The sequence below is a fragment of the Bos grunniens genome, chromosome 24, assembly GCF_055505025.1.
Source record: "Bos grunniens cultivar Pamir isolate PY7600 chromosome 24, Bosgru_T2T1.0, whole genome shotgun sequence".
NCBI classification, from domain to species: Eukaryota; Metazoa; Chordata; class Mammalia; order Artiodactyla; family Bovidae; genus Bos; species Bos grunniens.
The window spans coordinates 9,748,965-9,774,032 of NC_141188.1; the positions used below are offsets into that span (position 1 = coordinate 9,748,965).

General features: G+C 36.2%; 1 protein-coding gene across 6 annotated transcripts in view; it reads right to left on the minus strand.

Annotated features, from left to right (window-relative positions):
* Positions 1-524: 524 nt before the first annotated feature.
* Positions 525-25,068, minus strand: part of CCDC102B (coiled-coil domain containing 102B) — a 278,297-nt gene continuing 253,753 nt past the window's right edge. For 2 of the 6 annotated variants that reach the window (XM_086372206.1, XM_086372209.1), the window contains 2 exons: positions 8,334-8,372; positions 525-1,704 (listed from right to left, as the gene is read on the minus strand). In XM_086372206.1, coding sequence (XP_086228332.1) covers positions 8,370-8,372 — 3 coding nt within the window. In that variant the 3' untranslated portion in view covers positions 525-1,704; positions 8,334-8,369. The remainder of the gene's footprint in view (positions 1,705-8,333; positions 8,373-25,068) is intronic. The other 4 variants (XM_086372207.1, XM_086372208.1, XM_086372205.1 and 1 more) reach the window with 3 other exon arrangements.

Sequence of the window (25,068 nt, forward strand, 5' to 3'; positions counted from 1 at the left end):
AAAAGGAAGAAAATCACTGTATTAAAAGCAAGAGAGGTTGGATAATACCTTATCCATCTAGACTTGGCCTTCAGTGGAGCCAAGTGATTCATAGAAGAAAACAAAATCAGCAGTGAGGCTAGGATTATTTGAATGAATAGCCTACATTCATCAAATTTTTCATATGGATGGTCATTTTTCCTTTCCCAAGACATCCCAGGAGGAATTATTAAAAGCCCTTTAGATTCCCTAGCCAAACTATAGTTCTTAGCCATGATATTTTCATGTTAGTACAAATAAGATAAACCATCAGCTAGCTTCTCCTCTCTCACTATTGTCTATACAGTATACTGATACTTCCTGTCCAGCACTCAAATAGTATGGGATCTTACTCATATTTTCATCTATTTTTTTTTTCCTTCCTGCCAGCCCTCCACAAGCTCCCCTCACACTGACCCACTAAAACACCCAAACATCAGTGACTGTGTCTGTCTCCTCTGTCCCCAGAGTATTCTTAAGTTAATAATGAAAAATTAGAACAGAAATTTATATGCATAGATGTTTATTGCAATAATATGGACAATATTTAAAGATTTGAAAGAAAAATGTTTAACAATAGAATAACTTCCAATAATATATTCATACCACCAGGGAAGAACATTCATACCTTCAATTCAGTTCAGTTCAGTCGCTCAGTCGTGTCCAACTCTTTGCGACCCTATGAATTGTAGCACGCCAGGCCTCCCTGTCCATCACCAACTTCCGGAGTTCACTCAAACTCATGTCCATCGAGTCAGTGATGCCAACCAGCCATCTCATCCTCTGTCATCCCCTTTTCCTCCTGCCCTCAATCCCTCCCAGCATCAGAGTCTTTTCCAATGAGTTAACTCTTTGCATGGGGTGGCCAAAGTATTGGAGTTTCAGCTTCAGCATCATTCCTTCCAAAGAACACCCAGGACTGATCTTTAGAATGGACTGGTTGGATCTCCTTGCAGTCCAAGGGACTCTCAAGAGTCTTCTCCAACACCACAGTTCAAAAGCATCAATTCTTCGGCGCTCAGCCTTCTTCACAGTCCAACTCTCACATCCATACTTAGAATATTATAATCTAAAAATGGTGTTTTAGTAATTTTAAATAGCAAAATATTTAAAAATAATTTTGTATAAAAAGCAGGGTCAAATCTGCATAGATATAATTGTGGTTATATTATGTAATCATGTAACTAGCATATAGATGTATATTTAGTATATGCATAAGTCTAAGAGTGTTTGTGTGTGTTGTATAGAACAGACATTATATACATGAGTATGGACTCCAGAGTCTGGCTGCCTGAATGTGAATCCCAGATTTGTCACTTAATAAGCAAATTACTTAAGCTCTCTTTCCCTCAGTTTCATCCATTTTGAAATGTGGGAAATAAATACACAGTTGAGATTAGATGGCTGAATTCTACTTGTTGTTTATTTGCCAAGTTGTGTCCGACTCTTTGTAACCCCACAGACTGCAGCACAGCAGGTTTCCCTGTCTCATTATTTCTTGGAGTTTGCTCAAACTCATGTCCTTTGAGTCAATGATGTTATCTAATCATCTCATCCTCTGTCACCCTCTTCTCCTGCCCTCAGTCTTTCCCAGCATCAGGGTCTTTCCCGATGAGTCAGTTCTTTGCATCAGGTGGCCAAAGTACTGCAGCTTCAGCTTCAGCATCAGTACTTCTATGCAGAATTCTACTTAGAACAATGCATAACAGAGAGTAAATATGCAATTCTTAGCACTTAGGATCCTCCAAGTACATACACACATTATAAGTACACAAAATGAACCTATGCATACACATAGACACTTGCAAAATTATGCAAAATTGAGCAAAGAGTTATCAGTATTTCTGACTTTTGAGATTGTGAATAACTTTTGTGATTACATGTTTTTTCTATTTTCTGAGGTTTTCTGGAATGTGAAAATATGCTTTCATAATCAAAACCAATTTTGCATGGTATTTAAGAACAGATGGATTGAGTTACACACATATAGTACATATGCTTAAAATACAATATTGTATTAAAAATACAATACTGCTTAAAGCAATGCTCAGCATATAGGATGCCTTATAGAAACATGTATTAAGTTAATATAAATAGTAAATTGAGGAAATGGACATAGTAATTAGTAACTAGAGAATATTTAGCCCAAGGGATCTGTAAGAAAGGAAGTTAAAAATGGAATCGTGGAAGGTGAAATCACTCAAAGACTTAAGTATATATTTGATAGGCAGCATCAAAGAAGCTTGTACAAAGTCAGAAAATCTGTGACAAGAAAAAATAAGCTTCATGGCCAAATTTAGATTCCAGATAAGCTAGGGAAAATAAGATCAGAGTAAATGGGATAAATTTGTTTGAAAGAGGAAAAACTTTTACATGATCCTGGAATAAGGAATGCAGGGTTGGGTTTTGGTATGTCAAAATTTGTATTTTAAAAAGCAAAAAATAGTCCTGTTTTTAATTTTTTGAGGAACCTGCATACTGTTTTCCATGGTGGCTTCACCAATTACATTCCCAGCAACAGTACTAAGTTTCCTTTTCTCCACATCATCGCCAATGTTTATTATTTCTTGTCTTTTTGAAAATAGGCATTCTGATAGCAATGAGTTGCTATATCATTGCGGTTTTGATTTGCATTTGCTTGATAATCCAGCAATTCCACTCCTGGATATCTATCCAGAGAAAATGAAAACAGTAATTCAAAAAGATATATATGCCTTGACATTCATAGCGGCGTTATTTGCCATGGTCAAGATATGGAAGCAACCTAAGTGTCTGTCAACAGATGAATGGTAAAGACGTGAAACACACACACACACACACACACACGTGTATTACTCAACCATAAAAGAGAATGACACCTTGCCATTTATGACCACATGGATGAATCTGGAGGGTACTATGCTTAGTGGAGGAAGTCAAACAGAGAAAGACAAATGCAGTGTATTTTCACTTATATGTGGAATTTAAAACAATATACAAATAAACATAACAGAAACAGACTCACAGAGAACAAACTAGTGGTTACCAGGGATGAGAGTGAGTGTAAAGCGTTGACAAGATAGGTGAAGGGGATTAAGAGGTACAAACTACTAGGTATAAATTAAGATACAGAAGGAAAGTTGTGACCAACCTAGACAGCATATTCAAAAGCAGAGACATTATTTTGCCAACAAAGTTTCATCTAGTCAAGGCTATGGTTTTTCCTGTGGTCATGTATGGATGTGAGAGTTGGACTGTGAAGAAGGCTGAGCGCTGAAGAATTGATGCTTTTGAACTGTGGTGTTGGAGAAGACTCTTGAGAGTCCCTTGCACTGCAAGGAGATCCAACCAGTCCATTCTGAAGGAGATCAGCCCTTCTTTGGAAGGAATGATGGGATTTCTTTGGAAGGACTGATGCTGAAGCTGAAACTCCAGTACTTTGGCCACCTCATGCGAAGAGTTGACTCATTGGAAAAGACTCTGGTGCTGGGAGGGATTGGGGGCAGGAGGAGAAGGAGACGACAGAGGATGAGATGGCTGGATGGCATCACTGACTCGATGGACATGAGTCTGAGTGAACTCTGGGAGTTGGTGATGGACAGGGAGGCCTGGCGTGCTGCGATTCATGGGATCGCAAAGAGTTGGACATGACTGAGTGACTGATCTGATCTGATCTGATCTGATATAATATGTAGCACAAGGAATATAGCCAGTATTTCATAATAACCTTATAATCTATTTTAAAAAGTCACTGCTATACCCCTGAAACTAATAGTAATAGTATAAGGCAACTCTACTTCAATAAAAATAAATAATAGGGGCATTGAAAATGAATAATCCATACACTCTGAGAAATCAAAAGCGAGATGGGTGGGTGCAGGTTGCCTCTGGAGAAGGGCGAACCTGCAGAGAATGCTGATGGCTCCAGGTGGAGACTGTGGGGAGTGGGCTAAGGATGGTGAAGACTCTCATCTCTGATAAAGGTCAAGTGAGGACACTGGTCTAAACCAACATACTTCAGAAGTGGTAACTCATGGATATATACGTATATATGAAGAAAAGACATGAAGGCAAGGCTGGACTTTCACAGGGTGGATCATTTCATTCCCACTTATATTTCCCTGACACAGTTATTCTGTAGCTAATTAAATAATAGTTTCAGGCTCTCAAATACCTCATATGATTCAACGAAAATCTAGCAAAGTTTGAAACTTTCTCAATAATTCTATTTGTTGATATTGCTAACAGTATAATATATATTTTTATAACAAGCAAGTATCTTATTTTGCATTTAATCCCCTGTTCAAATAAGTTTCTCTAATATATGACTAGTTATGAAAGAATTTCAGGAACTAAATAAAAAATATCAGTTGGCCATTACAAGTTTTAATATACTAGTATTATAAAGTTTCTTAGTATCCTAACCGATGTTTATTAGATCTGTAAATATTAGATCAGATCAGATCAGTCTCTTAGTCGTGTCCGACTCTTTGTAACCCCATGAATCGCAGCACGCCAGGCCTCCCTGTCCATCACCAACTCCCGGAGTTCACCCAGACTCACGTCCATCAAGTCAGTGATGCCATCCAGCCATCTCATCCTCTGTCGTCCCCTTCTCCTCCTGCCCCCAATCCCTCCCAGCATCATAGTCTTTTCCAATGAGTCAACTCTTCGCATGAGGCGGCCAAAGTACTGGAGTTTCAGCCCCAGCATCATTCCCTCCAAAGAAATCCCAGGGCTGAGCTCCTTCAGAATGGACTGGTTGGATCTCCTTGCAGTCCAAGGAAATCTCAAGAGTCTTCTCCAACACCACACAGTTCAAAAGCATCAGTTCTTTGGCGCTCCGCCTTCTTCACAGTCCTACTCTCACATCCATACACGACCACAGGAAAAACCATAGCCTTGACTAGACGCACCTTTGTTGTCAAAGCAATGTCTCTGCTTTTCAATATGCTATCTAGGTTGGTCATAATTTTCCTTCCAAGGAGTAAGCGTCATTTAATTTCATGGCTGCAGTCACCATCTATAGTGATTTTGGAGCCCCCAAAAATAAAGTCTGACACTGTTTCCACTGTTTCCCCATCTATTTCCCATGAAGTGATGGGACTGGATGCCATGATCTTTGTTTTCTGAATGTTGAGGTGTAAGCCAACTTTTTCACTCTCCACTTTCACCTTGATCAAGAGGCTTTTTAGTTCCTCTTCACTTTCTGCCATAAGGGTGGTGTCATCTGCATATCTGAGGTTATTGATATTTCTCCCGGCAATCTTGATTCCAGCTTGTGTTTCTTCCAGCCCAGCATTTCTCATGATGTACTCTGCATATAAGTTAAATAAACAGGGTGACAATATACAGCCTTGACAAACTCCTTTTCCTATTTGGAACCAGTCTGTTGTTCCATGTCCAGTTCTAACTCTTGCTTCCTGATCTGCATACAAATTTCTCAAGAGGCAGATCAGGTGGTCTGGTATTCCCATCTCTTTTAGAATTTTCGACAGTTTGTTGTGATCCACACAGTCAAAGGCTTTGGCATAGTCAATAAAGCAGAAATAGATGTTTTTCTGGAACTCTCTTGCTTTTTTGATGGTCCAGTGGATGTTGGCAATTTGATCTCTTGTTCCTCTGCCTTTTCTAAAACCAGCTTGAACATCAGGAAGTTCACAGTTCACATATTGCTGAAGCCTGGCTTGGAGAATTTTGAGCATTACTTTACTAGCGTGTGAGATGAGTGCAATTGTGCGGTAGTTTGAGCATTCTTTGGCATTGCCTTTCTTTGGGATTGGAATTAAAACTGACCTTTTCCAGTCCTGTGGCCACTGCTGAGTTTTCCAAATTTGCTGGCATATTGAGTGCAGCACTTTCACAGCATCATCTTTTAGGATTTGAACTAGTTCAACTGGAATTCCATAACCTCCACTAGCTTTGTTTATAGTGATGCTTTCTAAGGCCCACTTGACTTCACATTCCAGGATGTCTGGCTCTAGGTCAGTGATCACACCATTGTGATTATCTGGGTCGTGAAGATCTTTTTTGTACAGTTCTTCTATGTATTCTTGCCACCTCTTCTTAATATCTTCTGCTTCTGTTAGGTCCATACCATTTCTGTCCTTTATCGAGCCCATCTTTGCATGAAATGTTCCTTTGGATCTCTGATTTTCTTGAAGAGATCCCTAGTCTTTCCCATTCTGTTGTTTTCCTCTATTTCTTTGCATTGATCCCTGAAGAAGGCTTTCTTATCTCTCCTTGCTATTCTTTGGAACTCTGCATTCAGATGTTTATATCTTTCCTTTTCTCCTTTGCTTTTTGCTTCTCTTCTTTTCACAGCTATTTGTAAGGCCTCCTCCGACAGCCATTTTGCTTTTTTGCATTTCTTTTCCATGGGGATGGTCTTGATCCCTGTCTCCTGTACAGTGTCACAAACCTCATTCCATAGTTCATCAGGCACTCTATTTCTAGGCCCTTAAATCTATTTCTCACTTCCACTGTATAATCATAAGGGATTTGATTTAGGTCATACCTGAATGATCTAGTGGTTTTCCCTACTTTCTTCAATTTTAAGTCTGAATTTGGCAATAAGGAGTTCATGGTCTGAGCCACAGTCAGGTCCTGGTCTTGTTTTTGCTGACTGTATAGAGCTTCTCCATCTTTGGCTGCAAAGAATATAATCAATCTGATTTCGGTGTTAATAAAATCCACCACATACAATTGGCCCCTCAATGAAAATGTTTGTGGGAACTCATTGGTCCATGAAATACATCTGAAAATTTTATTAATGCTGTCAACATTTGAGATTTTTAATTTAATATTTTTAATTTAATAAAAATACACAGTAAATTTTAGATTCTATGGCAAAACCTTAAAATTTAAATTCTGTGGCCAGAATTAATATTTGATTATATTGCTTAAATGGATGAGATATTTATCTTTATATACCTAAAGGTAATAGATTTAATAAATTTAGTAAATAAAGCTAACATAATGAAATGAGGTATAAGCAGAGGATTTGGTAGTGTAAGTTGATTTAATTCTTAACTATCTTAGAGGAATTAAAAGCAACTTAGCTAATCTTCTTTCCTTCTCTCCCTCCCAGAATCATATCTTTTTCTTTATTTCTGCACTAGCAATTCTATTGCAAATAGATAAATGAGGCATGAATATTATAGCAAATTTGACTGACCTTATTTTCCATAAAGAGATAAAAAAGTAAAAAATACAATAAAATACAATTTTGTGGGAGTTCTATCAGAAATCAGCTGGCATTTATGAGCTTGGTATTATTTTTAACCAAAGGGGAAATTCAGATTTGTATGGGTCTCTGAGATTTTTCTGCTTACAGTTAAAAAATGCAAATTCTGTCAACTTCCTGCTTACACACATGCAAACCAATCCAAATAACTTAAACTACTTCCTTTTTATTTAATCTCTTTTCAAAATGGGAATTTCTAAAAGCAGAAGACATGTTCTTAAAAGTTGAAATGACGTGTCATCATTAATTTTTGCTATTTGAGGTTGTCAATTGCATATGTCATAGAAATGATTAATCATCAAAATTTAATAACCAGAAGTAAACACAGAACATCAACTGTGCTACTAGAAAATTATCTGTGATTGAATCAATATTTTTGTCTTCACATTTGAATGTGTAAGCAAGTTTTACAGCCAGAGTTCTATAGTTCTTGACAGACGTGGCAATAATAATAAGATAATATTGTAAATCTTTAAGAGCTGTGTGACTCTACTACTCAGTTTCCTAGGCATCAACTCTGAGGTGCCAACTGATGACATAAAACTCAAATACAAACTTGTGCAGTATCAATGTCAAAGTTAAATCTTAAATCATGAAAAACACACCAACAATGGAAATCACTTAAAATGTAAAATTAAACAGAAATAGTATAGCTCATTGACACGATCTGCATTTTCTCCTAATCAGGACAATTTCAATAGAAACATTTTTAAAATTATAACTAAAGTTATTTAGCATGTAGCTATGGAAGGAAGAAAATACCTTATGTAAAACATTTAAATAAGGAAGTGGAAGTCTACACGTAAAGGGCATTTTCAAACTGCAACATATGGAATTTATCAGAAAAATGAAATTAGAATGTACAGAGTTTCAGCTTAATTTTAAAAAGACAAAAATGTACCAAAAAGATGTTCATAAATATTATATAATAGATTGCAATTTAACAATATACATTCTAGATGCCTTAAAGGATACTTAGGTGCCAATGGTTTATATTAGAATTGAAGAACAACATAGAATCTAATTGTCCCATATCCTGCATAACTTTTAGTTAGCTTAATGTGGTTATTGTGAAGAGTTAGACACTTACCCTTGAATTCAAGGCCATTTCTCTTGTCTTTAAAAGTCACTATGGGTACAAAAATGGGGAGATATTCCCTTAGATCAAATGCTGTGCTTTCACATTCTGAAGCACATTTCTATGCAAAAATATATCAGTGAACTAAGATATTATAAAAATTAGGATAATATATAGAGCAGTATTTAGTATTTGGAGGACATAAGTAAATGGGAATACCATAGTAGCCAAAAATATGAATGATAAATTATATTAATCCATCTATAGAAATAAGTTACATACTAAATATGTATATAAAGATCTTCTGTTTAAATCCATATCTTTTACCTGCCTCCAATCCTTCAATAATTTTCACCAAGTTATGCTTTTATATGTTAAAAGAATATCCTAGCTATTGTAAACAGTACTGCAATGAACATTGGGGTACACGTGTCTTTGTGAGTTATGCTTTTCTCAGGGTACATGCCCATTAGTGGGATTGCCGGATCATATGGTAGTTTTAGTTTTTTAAGGGGTCTCCATGCTGTTCTTCATAGTGGCTGTATCAATGTACATTCCCACCAACAGTGCAAGAGGGTTCCCTTTTCTCCACACCCTTTCTAGAACTTATTGTTTATAAATTTCTTGATTATGCACATTCTGACTGTTGTGAGGTAATACTTCATTGTAGTTTTGATTTACATTTCTCTAATAATTAGTGATTTTGAGCATCTTTTCCTGTGTTTGCTGGTCATCTGTATATCTTTGGAGATATGTCTTTTTAGGTCTTTCACCCAATTCTTGATTGGGCTGTTTTTTTGATACTGTGTTCCATGGGCTGCTTGTATATTTTGAAAATTAATCCCCATAGATGGCAGCCCACCAGGCTCCCCCATCCCTGGGATTCTCCAGGCAAGAGTACTAGAGCGGGTTGCCATTTCCTTTTCCAACGAACAAAGCTAGTGGAGATGATGGAATTCCAGTTGAGCTATTTCAAATCTTAAAGGATGATTCTGTTAAAGTGCTACACTCAATATACCAGCAAATTTGGAAAACTCTACAGTGGCCACAGGACTGGAAAAGATCAGTTTTCATTCCAATCCCAAACAAAGGCAATGCCAAAGAATGTTCAAAGTACCACACAGTTGCACTTATCTCACACGCTAGCAAAGTAACACTCAAAATTCTCCAAGCCAGGCTTCAACAGTACATGAACCATGAACTTCCAGATGTTCAAGCTGGATTTAGAAAAGGCAGAGGAACCAGAGATCAAATTGCCAACATATCATCAAAAAAGCAAGAAAGTTCCAGAAAAACATCTAAAAGATGCTTACTCCTTGAAAGGAAAGTTATGACCAACCTAGATAGCATATTCAAAAGCAGAGACATTACTTTGTCAACAAAGGTTCGTCTAGTCAAGGCTATGGTTTTTCCTGTGGTCATGTATGGATGTGAGAGTTGGACTGTGAAGAAGGCTGAGTGCCGAAGAATTGATGCTTTTGAACTGTGGTGTTGGAGAAGAGTCTCTAGAGTCCCTTGGAATACAAGGAGATCCAACCAGTCTACCCTAAAGGAAATCAATCCTGAATATTCTTAGGAGGGACTGATGTTGAAGCTGAAACTCCAATACTCTGGCCACGTGATGTGAAGAACTGACTCCTTGGAAAAGACCCTTATGTTGGGAAATATTGAAGATAGGAGGAGAAGGGGATGACAGAGGATGAAATGGTTGGATGGCATCACCGAGTCGATGGACATGAGTTTGAGCAAGCTCCATGAGTTGGTGATGGACATGGAAGCCTGGCGTGCTGCAATCCACGGGGTCACAAAGAGTCACGTGACTGAGCAACTGAACCTAAGTTTGCAAATATTTTCTCCCATTCTGAGGGTTGTCTTTTCATCTTGTTTATAGTTTCCTTGACTGTGCAAAAGCTTTTAAGTTTAATTAGGTCCCATTTGTTTATTTTTGTTTTTATTTTCATTATTCTAGGGGGTGGGTCAAAAAGGATTTTGCTGTGATTCATATCAAAGAGTGTTCTCCCTGTGTTTTCCTTTAAGAGTTTTATAATGTGTGACCTTACATTCAGGTCATACAGAATGAAGTAAATCAGAAAGAAAAAACAAATATATTAAAAGAATAGAAGTAATGACTACATGTGTGTGTATATTTCTGTATGTCTGAAAACAGAACATTTAAAATTGTTCCAGGTAGCTGCTTTAAGAATGCTGTTAAAAACATAGCTCCACTGAAGTGTAAATGTGAGTTTCTTAGCTATACTATGAAATACAATATAAGATTAATGTACAATGTAGTTATTCATTCATGAGGTTGATGGAATTTAGCTTTAATTTCCTTTTCTCACTGTACCATGAAGAAATAAACAGTCACAGGATGATTTCATATTTTACAACTTCTCATTCATGGAAACAAGAAAAGATTTAGAAATATACAGATTATATAGAAAAGAGCAGATTCATTCATTCACATTCAAGTTTGTCATCTCTAAATCAGAATAAGAGAATGATGAAGAAAATCTATTAAGAAACAATATCAATCAGTATTAAATGCAAATAAGTAAGTGAGATGATTATCAGCTCATGTTCTTGTAAATAATGCAAACATTTTTGTGCAAACACACGTGGCCAAGAAAAGATTAGAATCTTTGTTTGCTGTCTTGGAATTCCATCTTTTAAAATGTCAAAGCTTTCCTATCACAATATTCACTTTACCTTCAAAACTTTAATATAAGGCTTTACTCACATCAGCATTTGGATTCTGAACTCAGAAATAAAAGAACAGAAATTGTGCTTCTATTTCTATAGGTCTTATATACTATTAAATTTTCAATCTGAATAGTGTAGGTTTCAAATATATGTTAACTTACAAGTCTAGAATAATTGGTAAACCAACACTGAGGTAACATTTCCTTATTTCTACTCTCTAAAATTCTTACTCAGTTTTGCCACCAAAAAATTACCTTTTGCAAATGTGAAATACACAATATGACCTTTTTTATGAGATTTCAGCACAAAATTATCTAATCCAGCTTCCATGATAGTGTTTTTAAATAAAGGGAATGCAGTTAAGTATATAAGATTTCTTTAATGGTAAATTAGTATTTTTATATTAAAGAAAATGTTTCTTACACATGTGGAATGTTCCAGACATTGTTCTAACTGTTTGGTATAAAGAAATGAGCAAGACAAAGAATATTCTTGAAATAATGGAATTACCTTTCTTTCTTTTTCTTTGTACCTGTTTGTCCATCCACTGACCCATTTATTTATCTATGGCATATATGTATGGATAACTGTTCATCAAAACAGCAAAAACATTACAGTCATAGAGGAAAAAAAAAAAGACTTGGTGTTTAGTTATGTTCACTGTATTAGTTCATTTTTAAAGTAATATAAATTGTAAGAAGACACAATCTCACCACCTGACCTTGTTTTTAAATTTGTGATTTCTAAAATAGCTAAAAGAAATGTTCACTGGAAAATGTTGTGGACATTCTTATAATATATTTGAATTTAATAGGAAATACCATTCAGGGGTATTTATCTATGAACAAGTTGAACACATTCTACTTGCTGTGCAGTTTTCCACAAGGTCAGAACACGGTTTATGATCTATGAAGCCAACATCCATTACCTTAATTATCGTAGTTCTAAATGATTATCAATATCTGATAATGATTGAAGCCACTTCCTTTTTTTTTTTTTTGCTTTCAGAAATAGCATGCCTATTTTTGAAACTACTTTCTTTACTCCCTTCTATGTGAATATCAATACAATTTGATAAATTCCATGTGGATTTCTGTTGATATTCTGATTGGAAATGCAAGAACTTAAAGATTAGTCTGGAGAGAAATGACATTCTTTTTTTTTTTTTTTTTTTTAGAAATGACATTCTTATTATAACATATTATCCATTGTTTTGGCTTGTTCAGAGCCATATTTTAAGTATTTTGTTCATAGATTTTGAATTGTTATTGGAATTTTTTCTTATTATCTTTAGTTAATTGAACTTTTATCAAGAAAATTTAACTTTTTATATAATGGGTCTGTACCTTGTCTTGGATATATGTTTTGTCTGTACATAATAGCACAATTGCCTCTTTCTTCTTGCTTATTCATCTACTGTGGTACAACTTTGAATAGCAGATTTACTGGTTATTTTTGCTATTTTGGTTTGTTTCTGAACTCCTGAGTTTAAATGATTGCCTGTAAATAATAATATTTGATTTCTTTAAAGTAGAAATTCTAAGTAGAAAATGGAACTTCTCAGATATTCTTAGTTTTAACCATGAATATGGGTTAACATTTTAAAATTGTTTTATTATTTTTTATAATAATCATTCCATTTTCTGAGTTGAATTGGTAGAATATATTAATACATTTTTGATAGAGAACCTTTCTTGAATTCTGAGGATAAACACCATATGGTCATGATGCATATTTTATAACACTTGTAGGTTCCATGTGCCAAAATTATCACTTAGAAGTTTTTCACCCATAATCATACATAAACCTGTAATTCTCTTCTTTTATACTATTTTTATCAAGTTTAAGTGTTAATAATTTCCTGCCTTATAACATATGTTAGGAAATGTGCTTTTGAATTTCTCTAAAATGTTTTTTTATCTGTTTCTTAAAGTTGATAAAACTCACCTATAAGAATAGGTTTTCCTAAATAGCTTTCCTCCTTTTTTCTTGATCAGTTTTGTACAGGCTTTTGATAATGATGAGAAATTCGGGAGATTCTTCAAGTGTCGTGAATGTCTTTTCTCCCTTCTTCCCTTTGCTCTATAAGGGGGGAATCTGGTTCTTGCCACACTGAGTCATATTCATCACAGCCCACATTTGGATCCAGAGACAGGCACACTCTTGCCTGCAGCTACACTCCTGTTTTATGTTTCTCTGTTGTTTCTGGCTAATGGAGAGTTTTATCTGTACCACTAAACATGCTTAGGTTTCTTAATGACTTTATAAAAACAGGTCTTATTTCTTACTGCTATGTTTAGAGAAAGCACGATCAATGTATAATCTTACCACAGCATTTTGAAAAGGACTGCTTATATCTTCTCATGTCAGCATTTTACATATGAATGTGTAAATGATGGGCGCTATTAGATTTTAGTATCATAGCTAAAACACCATTATATCATATATGGTTTCTATTTTTACTCACCCAGAATCTTAAAAGGATACAATATGTAATTATACCACCAAACACTTCCATTTCCCCAGATTAATGAAGATCCATTGGCAGCAATTTGGAAAATGTAACTTACTGTGCTGAAGCAATAACTCATATAGTGACCCATAAAAGTTAATACAATTTTAGAAGGGTCTAATATAGTCTCAAAGAAGAGCTGGAAGAAAGTGGGTCACTCTGTCAGCAAACCCAACAAATACATCCCAAAGAATAGTGGTGATAAAAATGATTCAGAAACAGAGACCATGGTAACAAAATAATTCAGTTTTGCAAATTGCTTCATGCATATAGAAGCAAAGAACTGTGTCTATGATTAGTCTTTCATTTTACTTATTTTAAAAATATATATAACAGCTCTTTAAAATTATTTATGATTACAGTGGGCAGTATTAGAACATTTCTCTTGAAAACTAAAAATGCTTTCAAATGTGTTTTATCATTTGACCGTTTTACAATTCTGTGAGACAGAGTATAGATCTGTTTCTAAACCATGCACACACACTGAGCTAAAGTGCGTTAAGTAGATTTTCTATGTTACATGAGTCTTCTCATTCAAAATAGTAACTGTTTACTGTAATGCATACATACACACGAAGATTTTCATTTCTTTTTTGACAATAATGGGCAGATGTGAACATTGTAGTTAAAATTTTTCATGTATCTTTGTTAATGTTAGCTAAAAGACTCTCCTTCCATAAATTTGTTTTTTTAAGTCTATATTTTGACTCACATTCAAAATTTCTTATAGTGCATGCAAATATGAATCATTAACTATGCACAGTGATAAAGAGATCTAACATATAGCTCAAAGAATGCCAATAATGTTAAAGCATCCAAAATGGAATGTCACTTTCTAACACAGTAAGATGTAAGAATAATTTTCATTTTTTATTATGGCTTTAGTTTAATTTCAGAAGAAATATAAAAGGAAAAAAAGTGTGTATCATCGTTGTCAGAATTCTTTTGTACAAGTGAGAGACCACTTGCCATAATATTATAAGTAAAACATTTCAATAGAAGGCTTAAATTATATAAATTTACAAAATTATATAAAATTTAATAAACTATATAAATTTAAAATAATAAGAATTGTCTGAAAATAGAATATAATTCCTTGTGAAATAGTCCCTGATTCTGGAATGATTCAAGTAAAGGTGATGTTATCAAAGGGGTTATTAAATCAGCATGGTGGTTGGATAAGTAATCTTTATGATTTCTTCCAGTTCCAATTCTTAAAGAGTCTTTGAAAATTTTAATTATTAAACCTCCAGATGTTGACTTTGAAACCTCCTTCTTTCTGAAGTTAAATATTATATATTTTTCTTTAATTCAGTGAATGTTTCTGTAACACCTATTATGTACCACATACCATGTAATCTGACTGTGACTCAGATCATGAACTCCTTATTGCCAAATTCAGACTTAAATCGAAGAAAGTAGGGGAAACCATTAGACCATTCAGGTATGACCTAAATCAAATCCCTTATGATTATACAGTGGAAGTGAGAAATAGATTCAAGGGCCTAGAGTGTCTGATGAACTATGGACTGAGGTTCGTGACATTGTACAGGACACAGGGATCAAGACCACCCCCATGGAAAAGAAATGCAAGAAAGCAAAATGCCTGTCTGGGGAGGCCTTACAAATAGCTATGAAAAGAAGAGAGGTGAAAAGCAAAGGAGAAAAGGAAAGATATAAGCATCTGAATCCAGAGTTCCAAAGAATAGCAAGGAGAGATAAGAAAGCCTTCTTCTGCGATCAATGCAAAGAAATAGAGGAAAACTACAGAATGGGAATGAATAGAGATCTCTTCAAGAAAATTAGAGATACCAAGGGGACATTTCACGCAAAGATGGGCTTGATAAAGGACAGAAATGGTATGGACCTAACAGAAGCAGAAGATATTCAGAAGAGATGGCAAGAATACACAGAAGAACTGTATAAAAAAGATCTTCATGGCCCAGATAATCATGATGGTGTGATCACTGACCTAGAGCCAGACATCCTGGAATGTGAAGTCAAGTGGGCCTTAGAAAGCATCACTACGAACAAAGCTAGTGGAGGTGATGGAATTCCAGTTGAGCTATTTAAAATCCTAAAAGATGATGCTGTGAAAGTGCTGCACTCAATATGCCAGCAAATTTGGAAAACTCAGCAGTGGCCACGGGACTGGAAAAGGTCAGTTTTCATTCCAATCCCAAAGAAAGGCATTGCCAAACAATGCTCAAACTACTGCACAATTTCACTCATCTCACACGCTAGTAAAGTAATGCTCAAAATTCTCCAAGCCAGGCCTCAGCAATATGTGAACCGTGAACTTCCTGATGTTCAAGCTGGTTTTAAAAAAAGCAGAGGAACCAGAGATCAAATTGCCAACATCTGCTGGATCATGGAAAAAGCAAGAGAATTCCAGAAAAACATCTATTTCTGCTTTATTGACTATGCCAAAGCCTTTGACTGTGTGGATCACAATAAACTGTGGAAAATTCTGAAAGAGATGGGAATACCAGACCACCTGATCTGCCTCTTGAGAAATTTGTATGCAGGTCCGGAGTAACAGTTAGAACTGGACATGAAACAGCAGACTGGTTCCAAATACAAAAAGGAGTACATCAAGGCTGTATATTGTCACCCTGTTTATTTAACTTCTATGCAGAGTACAGCATGAGAAACGCTGGGCTGGAAGAAACACAAGCTGGAATCAAGACTGCCGGGAGAAATATCAATAACTTCAGACATGCAGATGACACCACCCTTATGGCAGAAAGTGAAGAGGAACTCAAAAGCCTCTTGATGAAAGTGAAAGTGGAGAGTGAAAAAGTTGGCTTAAAGCTCAACATTCATAAAACGAAGATCATGGCATCCAGTCCCATCACTTCATGGGAAATAGATGGGGAAACAGTGGAAACAGTGTCAGACTTTATTTTTCTGGGCTCCAAAATCACTACAGATGGTGACTGCAGCCATGAAATTAAAAGACGCTGACTCCTTGGAAGGAAAGTTATGACTAACCTAGATAGCATATTCAAAAGCAGAGACATTACTTTGCCAACAAAGGTTCGTCTAGTCAAGGCTATGGTTTTTCCTGTGGTCATGTATGGATGTGAGAGTTGGACTGTGAAGAAAGCTGAGCGCCGAAGAATTGATGCTTTTGAACTGTGGTGTTGGAGAAGACTCTTGAGAGTCCCTTGGACTGCAAGGAGATCCAACCAGTCCATTCTGAAGGAGATCAGCCCTGGGATTTCTTTGGAAGGAATGATGCTAGAGCTGAAACTCCAGTACTTTGGCCACCTCATGCGAAGAGTTGACTCATTGGAAAAGACTGTGATGCTGGGAGGGATTGGGGGCAGGGGGAGAAGGGGACGCCAGAGAATGAGATGGCTGGATGGCATCACTGACTCGATGGACGTGAGTCTCGGTGAACTCTGGGAGTTGGTGATGGACAGGGAGGCCTGGCGTGCTGTGATTCATGGGGTCGCAAATAGTCGGACACGACTGAGTGACTGAACTGAACTGAACTACCATGTAATATCACTGGGCACAGAGTGGTATTTAAAACAAAGACATGATCCCTGTCTTCATGATGCTTACATATGGAAAATATAGATATTAAAAGCATACACCTGTATCTAAGTGGGAAATCACATTATGGTATGTGGCTTGAACTAAAAGATTAGGATGCTGGGAGATTAAGAGTAAAGTTCTATGAGATCAGGAAATGCTTCATCAAGACAGTAACACTTAAGCTGTCACCTGAAACTGGAGAAAGAAGTCAGGGGAAGAATGATGAGCATGTCTTGGTCATTTAAAAAAAAAAAAAAATCAGGCTGCTAAAAGTATAGCTGTGGGTAAAATTTTGGAGATGCATAAATTAAAAAAAAAAATCAGTATTGATGAAACATAAAGAAGAAACAGAGATGTGCATAGAAAACCATTTAGAAGGTTTACATTGTCCCAAGTATTGGAAGGAGTTCAAACATTTATTCTTAAGTTTAACGAGAAGCTACTGAAATATATCACCCATAGAGGGACATAATATTTTATATTTCTAGAATTCCACTCTCTAAAATATGTGCTGAAAATGGAGCTATGAGTTGAAAGCTAGTGTAGGAATCCAGGGAAGAGTTTATGATAATTTTGACCAGAGTAGTAGCAGAAAGATGGGGAGAAAATTCAAACATAAAAGATTTAATTGAATGTTCTGATTTATTGGGAGTGGCTGAAGTATAGGTGAAGAACTAATAGTTTCTGAGCAAGATGAAATAGCTGGTATCAAACTTACCCAACTGCTGTAAATAGTTATCAAAATGGGGCAGAATGTATAAAATATATATAAAAAGACATTTGAAAGCAATGGATTATGCCATGAATTTTTATTTTTTTTCTATATGTTGAAAAAATTTTTTTTAACTTTACAATATTGTATTGGTTTTGCCACACATCAACATGAATCCGCCACAGGTATACATGTGTTCCCCATCCTGAACCCTCCTCCCTCCTCCCTCCCCGTATCATCCCTCTGGGTCATCCCAGTGCACCAGCCCCAAGCATCCAGTATCGTGCATTGAACCTGGACTGGTGATTCATTTCATATATGATGGTATACATGTTTCAATGCCATTCTCCCAAATCATCCCACCCTCACCCTCTCCCACAGAGTTCAAAAGACTGTTTTATACATCAGTGTCTCTTTTGCTGTCTCGTACACAGGGTTATTGTTACCATCTTTCTAAATTCCATATATATGCTGTATTGGTGTTTTTCTTTCTGGCTTACTTCACTCTGTATAATAGGCTCCAGTTTCATCCACCTCATTAGAACTGATTCAAATGTATTCTTTTTAATGGCTGAGTAATACTCCATTGTGTATATGTACCACAGCTTTCTTATCCATTCATATGCTGATGGACATCTAGGTTGCTTCCATGTCCTGGCTATTATAAACAGTGCTGCAATGAACATTGGAGTACATGTGTCTCTTTCAATTCTGGTTTCCTCCATGTGTATGCCCAGCAGTGGGATTGCTGGGTCATATGGCAGTTCTATTTCCGGTTTTTTAAGGAACCTCCACACTGTTCTCCATAGTGGCTGTACTAGTTTGCATTCCCACCAACAGTGTAAGAGGGTTCCCTTTTCTCCACACCCTCTCCAGCATTTATTGCTTGTAGACTTTGGGATCGCAGCCATCCTGACTGGCGTGAAATGATAGTGGTTTTGATTTGCATTTCTCTGATAATGAGTCATGTTGAGCATCTTTTCATGTGTTTGTTAGCCATCTGTATGTCTTCTTTGGAGAATTGTCTATTTCGTTCTTTGGCCCATTTTTTGATTGGGTCATATAAACAAATGGGACCTAATTAAACTTAAAAGCTTCTGCACAACAAAGGAAACTATAAGCAAGGTGAAAAGACAGCCTTCAGAATGGGAGAAAATAATAGCAAATGAAGCAACTGACAAACAACTAATCTCAAAAATATACAAGCAACTCCTACAGCTCAGTTCCAGAAAAATATATGCCATGAATTTTAGAAGGGAAGTATTTGAAGTGGGACCTACACTAAACCTGCATGTCTCACGAGGAACATTTTTCAAAATGCTGCATAGAGAAATAGAGCCCAACAGAGAATACTGGCCTCAGTGAGTGTAGGACACAGATCAGAGTCTGTGACTGTGGGAGTAGCTGGGGTGTAGGTGGCAAAGTATCAGGAGAAAAGCAGAGAGACACACTCCAAACGTCTGCATAGAATATGTCCTAGGTCCTCTAACAGGTCCTGTGTTGACCATGTGCAAGACTCAATTCTGGAAGGTTCTGCAGAGAACAGATACTGAGGAGCTGAGAGCTTTAGAGATCTCACTGTTCTGGCGATAAGCTGAGATTCCTTCCCAGTTGTACTGGAGAAACCTTGATATACACATTAAGACTTGCATTTGAGATACCAGAAACGCTATTCCTACAAGCAAAATCATGCTTTAGTTGTAAGTTGTTGTTCAGTCACTAAGTTGTGTCCAACTCTTTGCGACCCTATGGACTGCAGCATGCCAGGCCTTCCTGTCCTTCACTATCTCCTGGAGTTTGCTCTAACTTATGTCCACTGGGTCATCCAAACATCTCATCCTCTGGGGATCAACTGAAGTACACCGGTACTAAAATGGATTCACACCAGACTCCAACCATGTCTTAGTCTGTTGAGGCTGCCATAACAAGACACCACAGGGTAGCTTACAAACAACACACTTGCTGAGATACCTTATAATGTATGAATATTATACAATTTGAGGGGCATGCAATAAAATAATGAAATGGAAATACACTTGAATTTGAGTAACTCAAAATTTAAATAATTCTGTATTTAAATAAGTATTTGTAAGGAATGCACTGTAAAATGTTATTGACATACATAACTTCCTTTTCCACACAATGTATTTCTGTTTTTCAGAAGACAAATATTCCAGAAATTCACCAGTCACAATCAAACAACTAGAACAGTGTTATGACTGATATTTTCAATAGAATACAAGTAATCTCTACAGAGTTTATTTACATGCTCACATTTTGGAGGAAGGACACTACAGACAAATGTTAACAAAACAATGGCATATACTTTTTATAAGCGGTAGGAAGGGACCATTTTAAGTTGTCCCAGTGGAAGCCAAATTAATAATAATTAAGGAACATAAACCTTAAAAAGGTAATCCCAGACAATAAACTTCCCAAACAGGAAGGATCAGATTGTTAGACTGTGGGTCTCCATCTCTCATTTCTTCAGTTCTTAAATATGACAAAGGTCAGTTAAATCACAATAGCTGAACCGGGGAAATATATTTTCACCTTATGTCTTGATGATATCCATTTAGTATTAGTGAAAATACATTGTCAACAGAAAATAAGGGAAAAACCTATAATAACATGATCTCCAAAAACTTTCAGTGATGACTGACCCAGAGACTTCTGCTCCACCATAGCTAGCTAAAACATAGGAAGAATAAACAATATGTTTCACATATGCATTCATTGCAAAGAAATATTTTTAAGTTCTAAAGATAATTAACATTAATTTACATTAAGACATTGCTTCATGTCTCATTACAGAGCAGATAGTAGTAGCTGTTGCTTCCTCAGTTATAACTGCAATTAATTACATATATTTGAGATTTTAAAATGTGTGTGCATTTTCCTATTATAGATGCATAGAAGTACTATAATACTTAAGAAAACCATTTAGTTAATTTAGTTTATCTAGAAGAGAAACTGACTGTGCTTTCTCTTATATGGAATATGAGAGTTAGTAGAAAATAAATTTTGCTTTTCCTCAAATGTTTATTGCTATTTCTAGAAGAAAGGATTTAAATACTCTGCCTCCCAGCTTACTTCTGCACTTCACGTGTGGTCAGTAACCCTATTTGTCTATCAGGCAACGGTCATGAGGTAGTATAAATTGAGATGTATTGCTCTAAGTATAAAGTAAATATCAAAAAATTACAGCAACCTTTTGTTATTAAGGTACAATTGACATATTAGTTTCAGATGTACAACCTAATGATTCAATATTCGTATATATTGTAAAGTAATTGCCACAATAAATCTAGTTAGCATCTACAATACACATAGTTAGACTTTGTTTCTTTTGATGAGAACTTTTAAGATCTATTTCCTTAGCAACTTTAAGTGTGCAGTAAGTGTGCAGAATTATTAACCCTAGTCACCATGCTGCACGCTGCATGCCCATGTGACGTATTTTGTAATTGAAAGTTTGCACCTTTTGACCCCCGTAAGCATTTGACCCCTTTCCTCACCCTTAGAATCTGTCAACCAGCTGTCTGTTCTCTGTATCTGTGAGCTTCATTTGTTTAGATCCCCATCTACGTGCGACCATATGGTTTCTGTCTTTTCTGACTTCTGTCACTTAGCATAGTGCCCTCAAGTTTCATCCACATTGTCCCAAATGGCAAGATTTTATTTTTTATGAATACATAATAGTGCATTGTAAATTTGTATATACAGTGTTTTCTTTACTGCCTCATCCAGTGATGAACACTTACGCTATACCCATATCTTGCCTGGGCTTCCTGGTGACTCAGACGGTAAAGAATCTGTCTGCTATGCAGGAGATCCAGGTTCGATCCCTGGGTCAAGAAGATCCCCTGGAGAAAGGAATGGCTACCCACTCCAGTATTCTTGCCTGGAGAATTTCATGAACTGAGGAGCCTGGAGGGCGACAGTCCATACAAAGAGTTGGACACAACCAAGCGACTGACACTTTCACTTTCCTATCTTGGCTACTGAAAATCATGCTGCAGTAAACATAAGGGTGAAGAAATTCTCTTGTTAGTATTTTCATTTTCTTCAGATAAATAACTGGAAGTAAAATTGTTGGATCACATGATGGTTCTATGTTTAATTTTTTGAGGAATGCTGATATTACTTTCCATAGTTTCTGTGCTGGTTACACTCCTACCAGCAGTGCACAGAACTCCCTTTTCTCCACATCTTTGCTGGCATTTGGCGTTTCTTGTCTTTCTGATGGTACCACTCTAACAGATGTCAGGTGATAACTCACTGAGGCTTCTATTTGCATTTCCCTGATGATTAGTGATGCTGAATAGTTTTTCATGCACCTGTTGGCCATCTGTATGTCTTCTTTGGAAAAATGTCTATTCAGATACTCTGCCCATATTTTAATTGGATTGTTTGGTGTTTTGCTATTGAGTTTTACGAGTCCCTTATATGCTTTGGTTATTACCCCTTAACAGAATAATGATTTGCAGATATTTTCTCCCATTCCCAGACTGCCTATTTATTTTGTTGATGGTTTCCTTGGCTCTGCAGAAGCTTTTCAGTTTAATGTAGGCTCACTTGTTTATTTTTGCTTTTGTTGCCTCTGTTTTTGGTGTTAGAATCATTGCCAAGACTAGTATCAAGGAGGTAACTGCCTATGTTTTCTTCTAAGAGTTTTATTGTCTCAGATACTTACATTCAAGTCTTCCATCCATTTTAAGATACTTTTTGTGTATGGTGTAAGACAGAGGGAGGAGAAGGGGATGACAGAGGATGAGGTGGTTGGATGGCATCACCAACTCAATGGACATGAGTTTGAGTAAACTCCGGGAGTTGGTGATGGACAAGGAGTGCAGCAGTCCATGGGGTCACAAAGAGTCGGACACGACTGAGTGACTGAACTGAACTGAACTGAAGACATAGGTCCAATCTCACTCTTTTGCATTTGACTTCCCGGTTTTCCCAATACCGTGTATGGAAGAGACTGTTCCTTCCCAAACATATATTCTTGGCTTCTTTGTTGTAAATTAATTGACCATATACGTGTCGGTTTTATTTGTGGGCTCAGTATTCAGTTCCATTGATCTGTGTCTGTTTTTATGTCAAAACCATAATTTTTTTTTGCTTACTATCACTTTAATATAATTTGAAATCATGAAGTATGATGCCTCCAGCTTTATTCTTCTTTCTCAAGATGATTTTGGCTATTCAAGGTCTTTTGTGGTTCTGTACTAATTTTAGTTTTTTGGTGTGTATTTTTGTGGAAAATGTCAGGGGAATTTTGAGAGAGATTACATTGAATCTGTAGATTGCTTTTAGTAGGATGGCTGTTTTAACTGTTAATTCTTCTAATTCATGATTATGGACTATCTTTCCATTTATCTTTTTTATATTTATTATAGGTTGATAGTTGGCAATATGTTGGATATGTTAGGTTGAGTAAAACATAATTTCACAAACTTTTTCCTTTTTAAAATGTGGCTCATATCTGGCTCACATTGTATTTCTGTTGCATGGTGACATTTGAAACTTTAATTTTTAATACTGAAAATAAGGAGAAGAAGGATAGGTGTTTTTCTGGTCAGCTCCTTTTCAGGAAACTCTTAATATGCTTTAGTGATGCTAATCTGCTGATCTACTCCATTATGGAAGCCACATAAAGTCTTAGAAATAAGAGCTGATGGTGTACATTAAACAATTTTCTGTATTTGTTTTTAAGGTAATTTATTACACTGTTTTATTATCTATTATTTGGTATTGACAATGCACTGCATTAAATCCCAAGTAACATTTAATTTACCTACAGCAACCACAGTACAATTCTAGACCATAAACCATAGGAAAAAAAAATATGTCAGCAGTTGACTGTCATTGCATAACACACATTTATGGCTATAAAAGACTTTTACTCCAAGTACCGACTGGGATTATTATATCATAGTATAGCTGTGGTGGTATAAAGCATACCACAAGGAGAACCAAGTAGAAAACCTTGAACACAGAGGGTCTAAAGTCAACTATTTATGCCATATATCCTAAAGTCGTTCAGAGTCTTTTTCTTTCTTGCCAAGAGTTCCTGTCAAAATAGGAGGAGAGAATTATTCTGGCAGAAAAAAGATAGAAAGCACGGGTGGGAGTTGGAAGCCACTCACTGGGTGATAGAAGAGCTGCCAAACTAAATGCCACATGCTCCTCTGATATAAAGGGTGACGCAGAAATTAAAAGCAGGACAGAAGGCAGACATACTAAGTGGGGCTGTGTGTGAGCCAGAACTACAGAAGGAAACCAAAGATCCAGATGATGCTTGGGTGGCCAGCTGGGTCCTGCCATTTCCTAATGGAAACCCTGTCTTCTCTCTATACCAAAAACTACTCTTTTCCAGTGCTGCTGAAATGCGTAAAGATTTTGCAATGTTTAATAGGTATTTTAATAGGAAGGTGTCAGAGTATTTCAAATATGACAAAGACAGTGCTGCCAAATTGCTATAGATCTTCTTGCTTAAAAACCAACAGCTGGAACAAATTTTATTCTTCCCCTCAGTCTCTCTGACTCACTGTTTAAATTGTCAAGGTAACTGTCATTTTGTGATAAGTTGAACTAGTGATGTTTTCTCTATCATTAGGATCACATGGTATGAAGGCTATGGAAATTTTAGAAAATGAATTGATACTAATGTAGGTACTTTGACCTGAATAAGTATCTCCTCATATAAGAAAAGTTAAGTCAACAAAACACTTAACAGAAAAAAAAAAAAACAAATAAACAGTGAGAACATTTCATCCAAGGAAAAAATATCAAGAAAAGGAAATGATATAATATTGTGAGAAGTTAGAATAAAATACAATAAATACCCAAAGAAAAGTTAAATTTTGAAATTCTATGTGTGTGTGTTTAATTTTGTTAGGAATCTCCTATAAGACATGATGTGAGATGGCCTTTATGATGGATATGGGACATTATTAGGGAAGCTGTTGTAGTTAATGACCAAAATGGTGGGGGGGGGACCCAAAAAACTGTCTAACTTAAGAGAAAGATGAAAGCAAACCCATGAAACAGATTTTAAAATTGTCTTGAGTGCAGAACACTAGCAGCTATGAAAACTGAACAAAGTTGAAAAGCCGTCTCAGAATTCAGAGGAAACGAGTATCTAAGAGTTAAAAGTGCATGGAGACTAGATTTATGGCCTAGGGTGTGATCTATCCTGGAGAAGGTTCCATGTGCACTTGAGAAAAAGGTGAAATTCATTGTTTTGGGGTGAAATGTTCTATAGATAT